Source organism: Trichechus manatus, unplaced genomic scaffold (assembly GCF_000243295.1).
Source record: "Trichechus manatus latirostris isolate Lorelei unplaced genomic scaffold, TriManLat1.0 scaffold00192, whole genome shotgun sequence".
In the NCBI taxonomy this organism is placed as follows: Eukaryota; Metazoa; Chordata; class Mammalia; order Sirenia; family Trichechidae; genus Trichechus; species Trichechus manatus.
This window is the reverse complement of record NW_004444128.1, coordinates 1,772,366-1,789,007: the sequence shown is the minus strand read 5'-3', so window position 1 is coordinate 1,789,007 and position 16,642 is coordinate 1,772,366. Positions and strand designations below refer to the sequence as shown.

Sequence of the window (16,642 nt, the reverse complement as noted above, 5' to 3'; positions counted from 1 at the left end):
GAGGCCAAATTCTCTGCTGTCTGGGCATGAATGGGCATTAACTTTTAAATCTCACTTAGTCACCATCATGACTGAACACTGAGAAAAGTTCTCAATAATCTCTCAGCAAGCACCCAAATTTCTTATTCAAGCAACGTGATTAGGGGACAACAGCTATTCAAATCAGGGACTAGCTGCTTATTAGGAGGGAAGAAAAAAGAAAGAATGTAAATATCCATATGGTTGGGGTCTATGAAGCCTTTTAATGTTTCCACTAAAAGTCCATAAAAAATACAAGTGTTCTCATATGTCCTTACAACCTGTAAAAATGAAATGACACAGACGGCAGGAGGGACAGGAAAGCTGGTAACAGGAAATCCAAGGTCAAGAAGGGAAAGTGTTGACATGTCATGGGGTTGTTAACCAATGTCATAAAACAAATATGTGTACTAACTGTTTAATGAGAAACTAGTTTGTTCTATAAACCTTGATTTAAAGTACAATAAAAAAATAATATTGCATGAAATGCTAACAGCCTACACAAGACACAGCCTCATCTACCCTGAGATCAGAAGAACCAGATGGTGGCCAGCTACCACCACTGACGATTTTGATTGGGGCCACAGTAGATGGACCTGGATAGAAAGGGAGAAAAATATGGAATAGAACCCAAATTTTTAAAAAGTCCAGACTTAATTGGACCAGTTGAGACTGGAGGACTCCCTGAGATGATTACTCTGAGATACTCTTTAAATATTGAAAAAAAACTATCCCGAGGTCACTTTTTAGTGAAATAACACATTGGTACACAAAATAAAGGATATTACCTGTGAGTTCGAGGCTCCATCTAAATGAGACCAAAAGATCAACAATTACTCTAATGCAAAGAAGACAAGGGGGCTCGGAAACTAGAGCACTGAGAATGGAACAACCAGAACACGATGAGAATGTTGATACATTGTGAAAAATGTGACTAATGTCACTGAACAACTTGTGTAGAAACTGTCAAATGGGAACCTAATTTACTGTATAAACTTTCACCTAAAACACAATAAAATATTATTGAAAAAAAGAAAAATGAATGACACATAAAACTGAATAAAAAAATCTATAATAAAAGCTAGGTCATCAAGCAACATAAGAAAATGGAGTTTTCTAGATCAGTGATTCTCCGACTTGAATACACAAATGAATCATCTGGGAACCTTGCTAAAATGAAGACGATCAGTAGACCTGGTCAAGCTCTCAGGGGATGCCAGTGCTGCTCTTCTTCAGAACACACTTTTAATGGTAAGATTGTTATATGTCTGGCACATAGTAGAAATTATTATCACCTGCAACAATTTCTCATTTGTAGTTTTCATCTCTGTGTACTTCACTTGTTTTTCAGGAGACATATTTTTGATAATGCCATCTGCTGCTTGTTTCTCCTGTTCAATTTCTTCTTCTACATTCCTAATTTGTTTTTCTTTCCTGAAATCAAAAAATACAATATTGCTCTTACTATACTGAGAAGAAAAATACCAATTAATTTTACTCATGTCATGGTCTCAATTTTATAGGTTAATTAATCAGAGTTACTCAATCATAATGATTCAAAGTCCTCATTTATTTGTGAAAAAAAAAATTCTATTTGACCTATATAAAATTTAGCTTGGCTCCATCAACACAGACTTATTTTATATCTTTCTCCTCTCCATCCCTAAATCCTTCTATTTCCTTACTCACCATTTTACTTTACTAAGACAACACAAATACTACCACAGAAAATCCTCAAGGTCTTGTACAGAAGAGGATGTATTTACACTTTTTGATAGTCCTCATAACTCCAAATAGAAGAGTGGTTTCAAACATCCTTTAGCCATAAAATTCTTTGACCAAATGAAATCTTGTATGGAAGTTTACCATGTAAACCAATGCAGCTCTGACCGAACTCAGGAGTAGGGATCCTGTAGTGCAATTTGACAAAATTCAGAGCTTTAGATTAATAATATCCTTTGCTTAAACTACCTTTTACCTACTTCTCTAATTAAAATAAGTATTCTACCAACTTTTGCTATATTTTAACACTGCAAAATAGTAAGCCAATTTCATTAAAAACAGAGCTACCATTATAAATAAAACTTCTTGTTAGCTGCCATCGTGTCGGTTCCAACCCATACCGACCCTACGTACACTGCCCAGTCCTGAGTCACCCTTACAGTCGTTGTTATGTTTGAGCCCACTGTTGGAGCCACTGTGTCAATCCATCTCATTGAGGGTCTTCCTTTTTTTCACTGACCCTTTACTTTACCAAGCATGATGTTCTTCTCCAAAGACTGGTCCCTCCTGACAACATGTTCAAAGAACATGAGATGGAGTCTCGTCAATCTTGCTTCTAAGGAGCAGTCTGGCTGTACTTCTTCCATACAGATTTGTTCGTTCTTCTAGCAGCCATGGTATATTCAATATTCTTTACCAACACCAAAATTCAAAGCCATCAGTTCTTCTTTGGTCTTCCTTATTCACTGTTCAGCTTTCGCATGCATATGAGGCGACTGAAATAGCATGGCTTGGTTCAGGGGCACCTTAGTCCTCAAAGTGACATCTTTGCTTTTCAGCACTTTATAGAGGTCTTTTGTGGCAGATTTGCCCACAAAACGTCGTTCGATTTCTTGACTACTGCTTCCATGGGTGTTGATTGTGGATCCAAGTAAAATGAAATCCTTGACAGTTTCAATCTTTTCCCCGTTTATCATGACGATGTTGCTTACTGGTGCAGTTGTGAGGATTTTTGTTTTCTCTATGTTGAGGTATAATACCCACTGCCACCGAGTCGATTCTGATTCATCATGACCCTATAGGACAGAGTAGAACTGCCCCATGTGGTTTCCAAGGAGTGGCTGGTGAATTCGAACAGCTGACTTTTTGGTTAGCAGCTGTAGCTCTTGACCACTGCATCACCAGGGCTCCAAGTGAGGTGTAATAGTGAAATTAGTTATGAGCAATTACCACCTTTATCATATAACCACAAAAAATACCAGCAATGTGACACTTATTACCCATGCAAGGTCAATTCTCAATAGGGTAGAGAAAAATTCTGAAAAAAATAAATAAGGTAAGATGCCACTTGTCATGTAAATACTTCAAAATTTACTTATAAAAAGATTGTTGAACATAAATTTTCAGTCCTAAGATCATAAGTTTCTATTTGGGTCTCAGTATCTGATTTGATCTACCACTATTTATTCTCTTTCATTCACAGATACCAACTTTTACAGGTTTCACAAATCACTAGCTAAGCCCCCTAGATCTCTATTTTCCCCTACATACCTATATCCTACTAATAAAATAAGATAATCTAAACTTAGAAATTTCCCTACAAAGAACATCTTATAATAGCTAAATAAAAAGTGAACATAAAGAAACAGACAACCTGAAATTCCAATTTATTTTTGTCTCACTGTTGGACGGCGGGGGCAACGTCTTTACTATGAACCGCAACTACTATGGTATAATAAATGTGTTTGCTGATGCTTCAACTGACATGATACAGGGGATCACAGAACTTTCCAGCAGAAAAGATCATCTATTTCAATCTCTTTATTTCACAGATTAAGGATGCTGAGACCCAGAAGAGTTAATCTTTCGGAACTAATTCATTCTGAACTACATAATTATTCCTAACCATGGATCTTATTAATGGTTCTACCTAACAGGTCTCCTGTAGTTAGATGGTAACTAATTTTGTACAGCGTTCCCTTTTACAGAGGGGAAACTGCAACACAAGGAAGTTAACTGGTTTTCCGAAGGCCGTATAATGGCCAACTGTCAGGCCTTGTAACGTGCTGAGCCCTTTGCTCCTGTGATAACATGGCAGTGACACTGTCTGTGATGGTCATAAAAATGAGTAAACAACAAAGATGAAAATCAGTGAAATATAGAACTTGGTGGTATCTTTTCAGTTTGACTCTTTCCAAATATAAAATAAATTTTACAGGACTAACACTTCAATTCACTTTAGCAATAATGTATCTTCCAAAAGTATGCGTTCTCAATAATATGATACACTAACTTGTAAATTTGTTAATATTTAAATAAACTTTTCAAGAAAAATTAAGAAATACAAAGGTTAAGCACACTGCTTGTTACTCTAAAAAAAAGTCAAAGATGACTTTAAGAACTTAGTCTTCTAGTCAATCTTTTGCTAAGGAAGTCTAGATTTCTTTTTTAATCACCTGTTCACATGGTACAAAGGTTAAAATAATGTGAAATACAATCATATGACATACTGTTTCTTAATGGTACAGAAGAAACAGAATAGATTCCTTTGGCACACCAGTCTCAGCGGGAAAAGAAAAAGGTAAAGGTAAGATGTACATGTTTATAGGTTTCGTTGTTACTGATTTTTTTTTTTAAATCATATCTAAGCTTGTGAAGTTTGTATGACAATGCTTTGCCTTTAAAGTTACAAAAGAGCAGAAAACACTCTGTCTTTAAAAGGTCTGTCTCAGAAATAACGTGAACTTGGGACACGGCTAGAGAATCTTTTCCAAATAAAACAATTTAATACAAAAAAATTGTTTTTCTTTTAGAAAAAAAAAAGTTTTCATTTAGTCAATCAAATCTCTAAGACCTTTTATTCTGAAATATGTTAATCATAGAGCATTTTGAACCGACATTAAATGAAACCAAATTTGCAAGATGAAAAAAGATCAGCCAGCAGTTGAGAACTGTTTGAGCTGGGCAATGAGTATTCTCCCTACTTTTGTTTTTTCCTGGAATTTTCCATTATAAAAACTTTTAAGATTTAGAAAAAGTCCATAAAATAGTTAAGGAGTGAAGTTAATTGTGAATTATTAACATGTTACTTCAAATAGACTAAATTCTGGTAAAAAAAAATCTAAAATATTTAGTGACAAAACTGTACATACATTTTATTTAACAAAACCAAAGTAACTGTAGCACCTTTTATTTCATAGTATATAAGAGTCATACAAAAAATAACCAAAAACTCCTAAAAAATTTGTACTCAAAAGTGCATTAACAAGAACACAGTTTCTTCTTTGGCACACTGTATACCATTTCCTTTTGGGTAAAGCTCTTCTTTGTTTTTTTTCCTGTTTCTCTTCTTTCTCTTTTGCTGAACTAATAATGCTTTAGATTCCTTGAGAGTTTTCTTACACAAAAGCTACATTGAGCTGAGTCTACACTGCTTTTAATTCTAAAATTTATCAGGTGGAAATAAAAAAATTAAAAACTCCTTTTCTAATCATTGTAATTTTATTTCCTTTAGCACACTGATAATAAAGATAATAAATACTAAATCACTCTCCGTCTCCTTCTCCACAGAGATTCAAAGATCCTCTTGCTTCCATTTCCTTCCTCAGATGACTCTATTCCACACCAACTGTTTACTTTTGAGTCCAGTTAATTTCTTTGAAGCCAATTTGCATCCCTTAATCATTCCTATCCCATTTATTTCTGAAAACATGGCACTTCTCCCTTACTCATCTCTCCTCACCCACGTCTGTATCCCACTAGGATTAGAGACATCAGTAAGAACTTCTCTTACGGAGAAAGTACTGAAATACTGAAACCAGCCATTGAGAAAGCTGCACATCTATTTCTAGAAATCATTAAACACGGTAAACTACCTTCTGTAAAACTGAAGCATCTCCCTTTTGTGGGCAATGGCCTGTTAGTAAGTGATCGCTTGAATTCATTTCTGACTCTAAAAGGGATTCTATTATGATCTACATCCAAGTTGTGTCACATCTAGAAGGGATAGTAGTAGCTTTTTCTAACAAATTGACTTAACTATGGAAAGGGATGGGGTAAAGAGAGTGGAAGTGGGATAAGCATAAACAAATCAATAAACTGAAAGCTATAGGGAAGCTGCCTAGAATAGAGCAGTACTGAAATAGTAAATTTCTCACCGCTAACCAGGCAACAGACTTTATGAACTTGAAATGAGTCTTGCTCACTCTGATTAGTTTCCTACTTCCTGTTCTGGTACAATAACCTTTTCCTTCAAAATCATAAGCAACTAATTGTAAAAGGTAAGAAGGCTCAAAAGACTAAACTTTAGAAGACCTCTAAGGATGATAATGACAGGATATACTCATATCATCTCAAACAGATAATTGGTTTGTATCAGGGTTTCTAAGGTTGACTGTAAAAAAACAGGTAAAAAGACAAGAAACATTTAGGTTATAAATAAAATTATTAAATGGAAAGTAACTATTTAGCAAGAAGAGTATACTCCAAGAGGCAACTTTCGTTAAAGATTACATGTTGAATGTACCCATTAACTTTAACTCCTGTCCAAAAGCTGATTAAAATAAAAATAAAAGGTAAAAGGGGGTATAAACTCACAAGAATTAAGAGAAAAGAGGGGGCAATAGCAATAAAACCTAGAAGCAGAAAGCTAATAGTTGAGTAGAAACTGACTTGGAAAGCAAAATTATGTTAAGCCACCAGTGGGAAAAGCTGAGAAGCTGTTGACTTATACTGCAGAACCCCTAAATGGCCTAGAAATTGGCAGCATGAGGTTTTCTGTAAGTAGAGGAGAAGAAGGGGCCAAAACATAGTTGACAGTCTTCCTACCTCTATCCAGTCAGGCAAGGTTCCTCCCCTAGGTGAGCAGAAGACTAGAGGATTTTTTTCCCCCTGTAGGGAAAATAAAGGGAATCTGGGCACCAGGCACAATGAGTGTAGGGGTGTTGCAGCAAAAATAGGGCAATTAAGTTAAAGTTTACATACCAAATATTGAGATAAACCCACTTTTTTCATCACCCAGCTCTCAGAATTCTTGGCCAACCAGCCGAAGAGAAAAATATACAGAATAAGGAGTCCTCAAGAAAACAGCCCGGCAATCGCACCCTACAGTAAGGTCTATAATTAGCAAAATTCAATTGTTAATTGTAAAACTGTTAACTCAATTACAATTAACCCCACAAATTCAGTTTCTACTCAGCTTTTTAGTTCCCCACTCTTATTTTGTTGTTGTAGGCTGCCATCAAGTCAGCTCCAGACTCATGGCAACCTCATGCACAACGGAACAAAACACTGTCCGGTCCTATGCCATTCCCACGATTGGTTGCAGACTGGACATTTATCATCCGCAGGGTTTTCACTGGCTGATTTTCAGAAGTAAATCACCAGGCCTTTCTTCCTAGTCTGACTCAGTCTGGAAGTTATGCTGTTCAGCATCATAGCAACATGCAAACCTCCACTGACAGATGGGTGGCGTCTGCACATGAGGTGCATTGGCCAGGAGTTAAACCTGGGTCTCCTGCATGGAAGGCAAGAATTCTACCACTGAACCACCACTGTCACACACTTATATACTGGCACAAAACCAAATATTCACAGACATATGAAAAAAGCTTCTAAGGAAACAAAGGCTATTCACGGAAAAAGAAAAGAACAAATACATAAGAAAAGATAACACATTCATGAAATGGGACACTATTTAACAAAATATTCAGAGAATAAAAAAGGGCTCTAAGAATTAAAAAACCAGAAAAAACTAAACCCACTGCCATCAAGTCAATTCCGACTCATAGCGACCCTATAGGACAGAGCAGAACTGCCTCATAGGGTTTCCAATGACCGATGGTGGATTCAAATTGCCGACCTTTTGGTTAGCAGCCGAGCTCTTACTACTGTGCCACCAGGGCTCCTAGAATTAAAAGGATGACAGGAAAAAGAGAACTTTAAGAATTTGAAGATAAAGTTGTGGGTGTCCCTCAGAAAGCAGAAACAGAAACACACAGAGATGAAAGGTAGGAGAGTAAACATAAGAAAATTAGAACATCATTCCAGGAAGTCTAACACCCAGTTAATGGAAAGTGAGATTAAAAAAAAAAAAAAAAAAGGAGGAAGAAAATCATCAATATCATCAACGAAATAATTTAGAAAATTTCCCAGAACTGAGGGATATGGTTTTCAGATTGAAAGAGCCCACCAGGTACCCAGTTTAATGAATAAGAACAGACTCCTGGGGAGAAAACATGATCATTAAATTTTAGAAGACTAACTTTAAAAGGTCTGAGGGTTAAGAACAGGTAGGTCATATGAAAGGATAAAGAATTAGAATGGCATAGCATCACATTCCTTAACAGAAATACTAGAAACTTGAAAACAATGGGGCAATGACATCAACATTTTAAGGAGAAACTACTTCCAACCTAGAATTCTGTTTCTAGCAAAAGTATCATTCAAGGTCTCAAACAACTTCCCTCCTAGGTACCTTTTCTCAGGAAGCTCCTAAAGGAAGCTCCTTTGAAGCAAGGCAGTAAACCAAGACTTGACACTCTAGAAAACAAGAATCCAGTAACAAGGACAAAAAGGGAATCTCTACGATGAGGGTGAAGAGAGATTAGAAATCAATAGCTGTATAGAAGGTATAGAGATCAGCTCATCCAGATCAGAGCATGGTAGCAGGCTCCAGGAGAGACTTTGTTAAGTAGATAAAACTGATTACGTACCTAATGTGCATAAACTATAAGAGATTTGCACAGCTAGAATTTGTGCATAAATTCATAGAAAACCGAGCACATGAAAAAACAGTACAATTAATTCAGAGAAAAAGTGTGCAGGAACAGAAAAGTAATCATGTTATATGGCTCAGCCATTGATGGTATTTGTGCATTCATGATAAAATAAACACTGAATACTGATCTAACCAAAATTATAAGTAACTATGTTAGGAAAATGAAGAGGCAGGAACAGTTGAAGTGTTGGGGATAAAGGTAGGTATTTGAAAGACAGCACAAGACTCTTATCTCCCACAGTTGGAAATCGAACGATAATACCAATGGATAATACTTTAAACTGAAAAATCAAGAAGTAGCAACGTAAGCATATACTTAAACATGTACACATACATAAATCTATATTCTTATGGACTTTCTTCTGTGTACTTACATATTAAAATGTTTAAATGTATAACCACTTCAACTGCTTTAAAGCTCCTTTCAACAGATCTAAGAACTAATGAGACATCCTAAAAAATATTAGCCTCTCATTCTCCACAGGTAATTATAGTTTGTTAAAATCAGAGTGCAGGGATGGTGAAGGGTCGTGTGCTTGTTTTATGCTTTATGCGTTTTAGATTTTTTTTTTTAAAAGGGAATTAAAATGTTCTTAATAATTGCTAAAACTCCAGTCTCCTATTGAGGTGAAATACTCTCTTTTCTATCAGGCCAGCAATATGAAAATCACATGCATTACAATCTTCTTTTGGCCTCTCTCCATGACATTATCATCAGATGAAAGCCAGGCTTCTAAAACAGTAAGTTTTTATAATCAGGTAATTAAAAACATATCCAAAGGTAAACTTTGTGTACATTTAGGAAGATATCAGTGATAGGATAATACCCATATGCCTACAAGGAAGATCAGTTACTACGACTATTATTCAAATTTATGCACCAACCACTAATGCCAAAGATGAGGAAACTGAAGAGTTTTACCAACTTCTGCAGTCTGAAATTGATCAAACATGCAATCAAAATGCATTGATAATTACTGGTGATCAGACTTCCAAAGTTGGAAACAAGGATCAGTAGTTGGAAAATATGGCCTTGGTGTTAGAAACGACACCAGAGATCCCATGATACAATTTTGCAAGACTAACAACTCACTCATTGGAAATACCTTATTTCAATAACATAAATGGTGACTATACACGTGGACCTCGCCAGATGAAACACAGGAATCAAATGAACTACACCTGTGAAAAAAGATGGAGAACTTCAATATTATCAGTCAGAACAAGGCCAGGGGCTGACTGTGGAACAGACCATCAATTATTCGTATGGAAGTTCAAGTTGAAGCTAAAATTAAAACAAATCTATGAGAGCCAAAGTAAAATCTTGAGTATACCCCATCTGAAATTAGAGACCATCTCAAGAACAGATTTGATGCACTGAACACTAATGACTGAAGACCACAGGAGTTGTGGGATGACATCAAGGACATCACACATGAAGAGAGCAAAAGGTCATTACAAAAGACAAGAAAGAAAGAAAAGACAAAGTAGATGTCAGAAGTAACTCTGAAACTTGCTCTTGAACGCAGAGTAGCTAAAGGGAAAGGAACAAATGATGAAGCAAAAGAGCTAAACAGAAGACTTCAAAGGGCAGCTCAAGAAGACAAACTAAAGTATTATAATGAAATATGCAAAAAACCTGGAGTTAGAAAACCAAAACGGAAGAATACACTCGTCATTTCTCAAGCTGAAAAAACTGATGGGACAGTTCAAGCCTTGAGTTGCAATAGTGAAGGATTCTATTAGCAAATTATTGAATGAGGTAGGACGCATCAAAAGAAGATGGAAGGAATACACACAGTCACTGTACCAAAAAGAATTGGTCGACACTCAACCTTTTCAGGAGGTAGCATATGATCATGAACTGATGGCACTGAAGGAAGAAGTTCAAGCTGCACTGAAGGCATTAGTGAAAAACAGTGCTCCGGGAATTGACAGAATATCAGTTCAGATGTTTCAACAAACCAATGCAACATGGGAAACGCTCAGGTGTCTATGCCAAGAAATCTGTAAGACAGCTACCTGGCCAACTGACTGGAAGAGATCCACATCTGTGGCCGATCGAAAGAAAGGTGATCCAACAGAATGCGGAAATTATCAAACAATATCATTAATATCACACACAAGTATAATTTTGCTAAAGATTGTTCAAAAATGGTTGCAGCGGTACATTGACAGAGAACTGTCAGAAATTCAAGCCAGATTCAGAACAGGACATGGAACGAGGGATATCATTGCTAAGGTCAGATGGATCTTGGCTGAAAGCAGAGAATACCAGAAAGTTACCTGTATTTTATTGACTATGCAAAGGCATTCAATTGTATGGATCATAAAAAAATTATTGGTAACATTATGAAAAATGGGAATTCCAGAACACTTAATTGCGCTCATGCAGAACCTGTACATAGACCAAGAAGCAGCCATTTGAACAGAACAAGGGGATACTGCATGGTTTAAAATCAGGGAGGGTGTGCATCAGTGTTGTATCCTATCACCATACTTATTCAATCTGTATGCTGAGCAAATAATCTGAGAAGCTGGACTCTATGAAGAATGCAGCATCAGGATTGGAGGAAGGCTCATTAACAACCATTATGCAGATGACACAACTTTGCTTGCTGAAAGTGAAGAGGACTTGAAGCACTTACTGTTGAAGATCAAATACCACAGCCTTCAGTATGGATTACACTACAACATAAAAGAAAAAAAATCCTCACAACTGGACCAATAAGCAACATCATGATAAATGGAGAAAATATTGAAGTTGGCAGTGACTTAATTTTACTTGAATCCATAATCAACACCCATGGAAGCGGCAGTCAAGAAATCAAATGATGTATTGCATTGGGCAAATCTGCTGCAAAAGACCTCTTTAAAATGTTAAAAACTAAAGATGTCAGTTTGAGGACTAAGGTGAGCCGGACCCAAGCCATGGTACTTTCAATTGCCTCATATACCTGTGAAAGCTGGACAATGAATAAGGAAGACCAGAAAAGAATTGATGCCTTTGAATTATGGTGTTGGCAAAGAATACTGAATATACCGTGGACCGCCAAAAGAACAAACTAATCTGTCTTGGAAGAAGTACGGCCAGATGCTCCTTAGAAGTGAGGATGGCGAGACTTCATCTCTCGACTTTGGACATGTTATCAGGACGGATCAGTCCCTGCAGAAGGACATCATGCTAGGTAAAGTAGAGGGTCAGTGACAAAGAGCAAGACCCTCAACCAAATGGACTGACACGGTGACTGTAACAACGGGCTCAAACATAGCAACAATCGTGAGAATGGCACAGAACCAGGTAGTGTTTTGTTCTGTTGTACATAGGGTTGCTGTCTTAGGCTGGTTTCTCTAGAGAAGCAAAACCAGTGAAGCGTATATACATACATATATATATATATTAGAGAGAGAGAAAGTGTGAGAAAGAGAGAGAAAAAGGGGGAATTTATCTGAAGGAAATGACTCATGAGGTTGTAGAGGCTGGCGAGTCCCAAGTCCCTGGGTCATTCATCAGGCTAGAGGCCTCTCCTGACACACGGAACTGCAGGGGCTGATGAACCCAAGATTCGTAGGTCAAACGGCAGGCTCATGGGCCGTAAAGGCTGACAAATCCCAAGATCTGGAGATCAGATGACAACGAGCCGGATGTAGGATCCAGAGCAAGCAACCTAGCTTTGCCAGAATGTCCACATACATACTGGATGCAGGCCACACCCGAGGAAGCTCCCCTTACAACTGATTGGCTGACCACATCATGGAGGATGACTACATCATTACATAACTGCCAAATTATATCATTACATAACTGCCAAACTACATCATTACATAACTGCTAAACTACATCATTACATAACTGCCAAACTACATCATTACATAACTGCCAAATCACTGAGAATCATGGCCCAGCCAAGTTGACACACAACCTTAACCATCACAGTTCCTATGAGTTGGAACTGGCTTGACAGCACCTTACAACAACAAGAAAGATATCCCATAGCAACATAAGAAAGCAAAGAAAATCCAAGTTATTAAAACTAACTCTTTAGTTACCATGTATATTCAAAATCAGATCTCCAAGCCAGATTCTAATTTGACAAAAACAGTCTTCACTTTTTAAAACTATGAGTTCTGTAAGAGTCGATTACAAACGGAAATCTGTAAATTTTCAGTATAAAATTTGAGATTAGTTTCAAGGCATAAAAATCACACTTTAAAATGTAAGAAACTTTGTAAAAGTCACATATTTATGAAGGAAATTATAATAAATAATGTCACTGCATTATTTATTTAATGGGAGTATATTTCAAATGCAAAAGCAGTCAAAAGAAGAACAATTTCTTTGGTCCTATATCCACATAAGGATATAGATGTTAGCTGGCTCTTTCATTCAATACATGGTTCAATTTTTAAGATAAGTATTTCCTTTTTAAGCACCAAACTTTGAGCTTTTAACCTTATAGACCTACGTATTGGTTGTTTTTTTTAATTATTTAACACAGCCTTAGGTAAAGTATTGGTTCTGCTGATTTTTAAAAATTATATATTTTTAAATAAGTTCCTCATAATAAATGCTAATCTTGTACATCAGAATAATAGTTAATAGAATTATTATTTGCCATTTATTTCCACATATATAAATGAGAATCTACCAATATTCTTTCTGTCTGTATGATAATGTAATAATCTTTGGAGGATACCTGTATGATGAACTAGAATCTCCTTGCTTCAGTGCATGCATCAGAATTTCCTTCATCTTTAATATTTCATCACAAGAAAGAAAAATATTTGCTCTACTTTCTTCACATTATAACACCAAAAGATTAGAAACTAGGTTTTTCTTCAAAACTATTTCCTTCTAATGTCTAAGTGCCTGGGTATGAAATTTTGAAAAATTCTGCTAACATTTTTCCTAATTAATTAATTTCTAATTTTGTTCTTTTTTAGGAAGTCAAATGCAATTTCACTGAAAAGAATTATTCTTTGATTCCAGCGGACGTCAATAAAGATGTTACTATACTTGATCTCAGTTATAACAAAATTACTTTGAATGTTACAGACATAAGCATTCTACGGATGTATTTTTTACTCACTGAGCTCTATTTGATCGAAAACAATGTCTCTATCTTACATAATAACAGTTTTGATAACCTCTCCAATCTAGAAATTTTAAATATCTGTAGAAACTCCATCTATGCAATTCAACAGGGTGCTTTTATAGGCTTAAATAAACTAAAACAGTTACATCTCTGCCAAAACAAAATAGTTCAGCTGGATCCTGATATGTTCATGCCTCTAAAAAACTTGATACTTCTGAATCTGCAAGGCAATTTGATAAGCTCTTTTGATGTTCCACAACTATTTCATCTAGAATTAATAATTTTATATGGAAATCCATGGAACTGCTCCTGTAGACTATTCAATTTGCAGAAGTGGTTGAACACATCAAATGTGACACTAGGTAAGCTATCATAATTTAAATTAATCAAAATCAAAATGTGATTAATTTTAGATAATTCCACTGCAGAAAAATCTCTTACGTTTTAAAGAAAAGTAAACTATTCGTGTTCAAGGGAGACATGAAGAAACACTGACAAGTAATTGCTGACTGGATGCTCTCCTTCCTCCTCTCCAGAGAAGAAAAGAAAAGAGTTCTATAGATGTGAGATGATTTTATCACTTCACATATTAAGTATAAAGTTTCAATACTTTTCCTATTAGGATATCTTACCACAGAGTAGGTTAAAACAGGCACCCTACTTTGTTAATTGGAAACCATGTTCTGCCTGAGATACAGATTTTAGCCATAACTTTAATCATAAAATACTACTGCAAACTAAACAATAAAGAGACATTGCCTTGACACTGTATTTATAAAATAACTTAATAAATAAACAGGAATGTGCGTCTTTCCCTGATTGTTCTGCTAGGCAAATACGACAAGAGCTTCCTTCTTATAATATCGTCACTAAAGAGAAACAGAACGTCAAAAAAATTCTAGATAAGAATAATTATAATATAAAACATTGTTAACCATTCTTATTCTCGATGATAAATGTTAACTTCTTCTTTCTGATTCACTAGAAAATGAGAACATCACGATGTGTAGCAACCCAAATATCCTGAAGAGCTACAGTATTAAAACAGTACCTTACAAGGCTAAATGTCACTCCAAATTTTCTTCATCTATAACTGAAGAGCTTTATGTCTATTTTAAGTCTATTAACAATTCAACATTTAATCATTCTTTGAACAACTTAACAAGAAATTCAGGTAATATACTATTTTTAAATATGAGTATCACTGAAGTTATCATACTAAATAAACTGAGGTAGTTCTCATTACATTTTACATTTCTAGAAACAACGTAAAAGAACAATTCCTCATCTTAACAAAAGATTTACAGAATACTAGGTTTCCAAACTAGGCACTGTTACATATCAGCCAAATGCCATTATGCAAATTATTTAACTTCTCTGAGCCTTAGTTTTAACTCAAGTCAGAAGTCTTAACTGGTATAAATCAATAATGTCCTAGGTGAAGGGGTAAATGAAAACGTGTTTACCACACTGTGAAATACCTTTTATTGATTGTTGCTTTAATAGCTTTCACCTAAAGAAAACTGTACTGTATGTTCTTTCTCAATGCCAAGATTGAGGTGTATTAGGATATGCTATTATTTTACTTTTGTCAATTTAACAAAATCTCTCTCTTTCTCTTTCTCGGTATTCCATTTAAGAACATGAACGTTTTGGAAAAAGCTGGGCTTTTCTTGTGGGTGTTATTGTCAGTGTACTGACGACTTCACTCCTCATTTTTATTGCAATCAAATGCCCAATATGGTATAATTTTCTGCTTAGTTACAATCATCATCGCCTGGAAGAGCATGAAGCAGAAACCTATGAAGATGGTTTTACCGGCAATCCAAGTTCTCTTTCACAGGCACCAGATACAAACTCTGAAGAAACTTCAGTAATATTTGAACAACAACATTCATTTGTGGTAGATGATGATGGGTTTATTGAAGACAAATACATAGATACCCACGAATTACATGAAGAAAATTAATTTATTTTAATGTTTCTTTTAAAAATATTATCATTCCACTCGCAGTTTAGACATGGCAGTTTAGATTCTGATATGTGACATACCAAATTACAGCTAATACACATTCATATTAATTACAATATAGATATCATAAAATTATGTTTTTTCATTGGTACTGAACAAGCAGATCAAAATATAATAACTGACGCTTTTCAGCAGCCAACAGTTACATGGTTAGTCTACGATATTAACATTGCTATTCTTAGTAGTATTTAAGAGCTCATACATATTATAAGGAAAAAGCCACAAGTAAGTTATCGATTAATTAAAATGAATTGATTCTCATATTAACCCAGATATCCGGATGTAATACATCTTCAATTATAATAAAGCTCCAATCAACAAACAAACAAAAAAAAGAGATTTTGGATTTTTATCTTTATGAGTCAAAGTAAGGAACAGTGATAAATGACAATGCACCTACTCTTCACTTATCAACTACCTCATAATCTGACATTTCACATTTACAACAATAGTAAAAAAATCTACTAGCTGACTATTTTGCACATAAACGACATATGTCTGGGAGTAATGAACACTGAGGTGCGAGATGAGAGTAACACTGGCTTGATGGCTAAGGTTATGTGTCAACTTGGCTGGGCCATGATTCTCAGTGGTTTGGCAGTTATATAATAACGTAATTTGGCAGTTATGTAATGATGTAGTCATCCTGCAGTTTGTGATCTTATGTGGTCATTCTCCATTTTCACATAATACTGATTTTCATATAACAACATGGTCTTTGGAACATAACCATGTCAATAAGTGAGGAGTGGGTGTACACTAAGATTAACTTTATGCTCACAGTGTGAATTCGTGGAGTTGAAAAATATATTTTTTAAAAAATTCTTGCTGAATTAGCACAATAAATTTCCTTAAGATGTTAACAGCAATGTAAAGCACAGGCACAACATTCAGGCGTAATCCTTAATAAGTTACTACTGAATTGGTTATAAAGAAAGTCTATTATCATAATGCATGATTGCCACAATTGAATAGCACAGTGGCTTCCAAAGTGGG

General features: G+C 35.5%; 2 protein-coding genes across 4 annotated transcripts in view; one reads left to right on the top strand and one right to left on the bottom strand.

Moving 5' to 3' along the window:
- IFT74 (intraflagellar transport 74) overlaps positions 1 to 16,642 on the bottom strand; it is a 69,683-nt gene that overhangs the window by 32,648 nt on the left and 20,393 nt on the right. For all 3 annotated transcript variants that reach the window (XM_023741849.1, XM_023741848.1, XM_004387745.2), the window contains one exon: positions 1,314 to 1,452. In XM_023741849.1, the coding sequence (XP_023597617.1) occupies positions 1,314 to 1,452 (139 nt within the window). The remainder of the gene's footprint in view (positions 1 to 1,313; positions 1,453 to 16,642) is intronic.
- Positions 7,637 to 16,239, top strand: LRRC19 (leucine rich repeat containing 19). Its single transcript, XM_004387746.2, has 4 exons — positions 7,637 to 9,259; positions 13,463 to 13,976; positions 14,600 to 14,788; positions 15,255 to 16,239. Exons 1-4 carry the CDS (start codon positions 9,179 to 9,181, stop codon positions 15,581 to 15,583), a joined length of 1,113 nt encoding a protein of 370 aa, XP_004387803.1. The 5' UTR covers positions 7,637 to 9,178; the 3' UTR covers positions 15,584 to 16,239.

Excerpts from the sequence above, each read along its gene's own strand:
- LRRC19 (XM_004387746.2), top strand. The coding sequence starts at position 9,179 with ATGAAAATCACATGCATTACAATCTTCTTTTGGCCTCTCTCCATGACA. Across the intron at positions 13,977-14,599 it reads CACATCAAATGTGACACTAG|AAAATGAGAACATCACGATG; the intron begins GTAAGCTATCAT and ends CTGATTCACTAG. Across the intron at positions 14,789-15,254 it reads CAACTTAACAAGAAATTCAG|AACATGAACGTTTTGGAAAA; the intron begins GTAATATACTAT and ends ATTCCATTTAAG.